At 49.5% G+C, this 1314-nt stretch overlaps 1 protein-coding gene across 1 annotated transcript; it reads right to left on the reverse strand.

The window, feature by feature from the left end:
* Nucleotides 1-440: 440 nt before the first annotated feature.
* Nucleotides 441-917, reverse strand: LOC110925038. The gene has a single exon (XM_022169010.1). It carries the CDS (start codon nucleotides 915-917, stop codon nucleotides 441-443), a length of 477 nt encoding a protein of 158 aa, XP_022024702.1.
* Nucleotides 918-1314: the final 397 nt, after the last annotated feature.

Genomic DNA, 1314 nt, shown 5'->3' on the forward strand with positions numbered 1-1314 from the left:
CACCCAAGCGACCCGCGTGAAGTGTAATGGCAAGTGAAAGCGGGTCGCGAGTGTTCGTTTAATCTGCATTTCCTTTTAAGTCCAGGCGGGCCGCGTTGAATAGGGAAAAACCCTACGCGGGTCGCATGGACAGTGCAGAACTGCTGTTTGGTTAACAGCAACAGCAAGTTTCAGCAAACATTCATTTTCATTAATCCCCATTTTACCCCCTGCATTTATTTACGCGTTTTCAGCGTTAAACGTACCTGTGCAGCTGTTCGGTGATCGATCTCGGCTCCGTAAAGGCGATGAAACCTGCAAAAATACTCACGACACACACACGACGCAAAAACACACAAAACGACGAAAATGACGCAAAAATGCACAAAAACTAAACTAAGGACACGACACGGACAACGACGCAACATACAAACTCTACACTTGAGTTTTCACTCAAGAACCTACGTGGCGGTGCTAGGCGGGTCCGAAAGAGGAACGGTTTCCTCTTCGGCGGTATCGATGGGACCTCCTATGTAGTGTTTCAACCTATGCCCGTTTACCTTCCACACATGCGAACTCTCCTCATCAAACAACTCAACGGTACCGTACGGGAAAACCTCCTTCACGACGTACGGCCCGGACCACCTCGACTTCAACTTCCCGGCGATCAATTTCAACCTCGAGTTGAATAATAGCACCCGATCGCCCACTTTAAACTCCTTCAACTTTCGCAACTTCCTATCATGCAACGCTTTCGACTTCTCCTTGATACTCCAAGAACGATCATACGCGGCGTCACGAAGCGCCTCTAACTCATGGATTTGGAAAAATCGTCTCCTAGCGGCCTCGGTCAAATCTAAATTCACCGTTTTGAGCGCCCAAAGAGCCCGATGCTCTAACTCGACCCGTAAGTGGCACGCTTTCCCGTAGACGATCATAAACGGTGTCGTACCTAATGGCGTCTTGTAGGCGGTTCGAAAAGCCCACAACGCATCGTCCAACTTGTCGGACTAATCTTGCCTACTCTTCCCTACCGTCTTCTCCAAAATCCGCTTCACTCCTCGATTCGCGTTCTCCACTTGACCGCTCGTTTGTGGATGATACGCGGTGGACAAGCGGTGCGTAACTCCATATCTCTCCAACGCCTTCTCCATAACCGCATTGCAAAAATGCGTGCCGCGATCACTAATAATGGCTCTAGGCGTACCAAATCGCGTAAACAACTTCTTCAAGAACCTCACCACCACTCGTGCATCATTCGTAGGCGAAGCTTGAGCTTCCACCCACTTCGAAACGTAGTCAATCGCAACGAGGATGTACCGATTTCCACTCGAA

The sequence above is a fragment of the Helianthus annuus genome, chromosome 17 (assembly GCF_002127325.2).
Source record: "Helianthus annuus cultivar XRQ/B chromosome 17, HanXRQr2.0-SUNRISE, whole genome shotgun sequence".
Classification (NCBI taxonomy): Eukaryota; Viridiplantae; Streptophyta; class Magnoliopsida; order Asterales; family Asteraceae; genus Helianthus; species Helianthus annuus.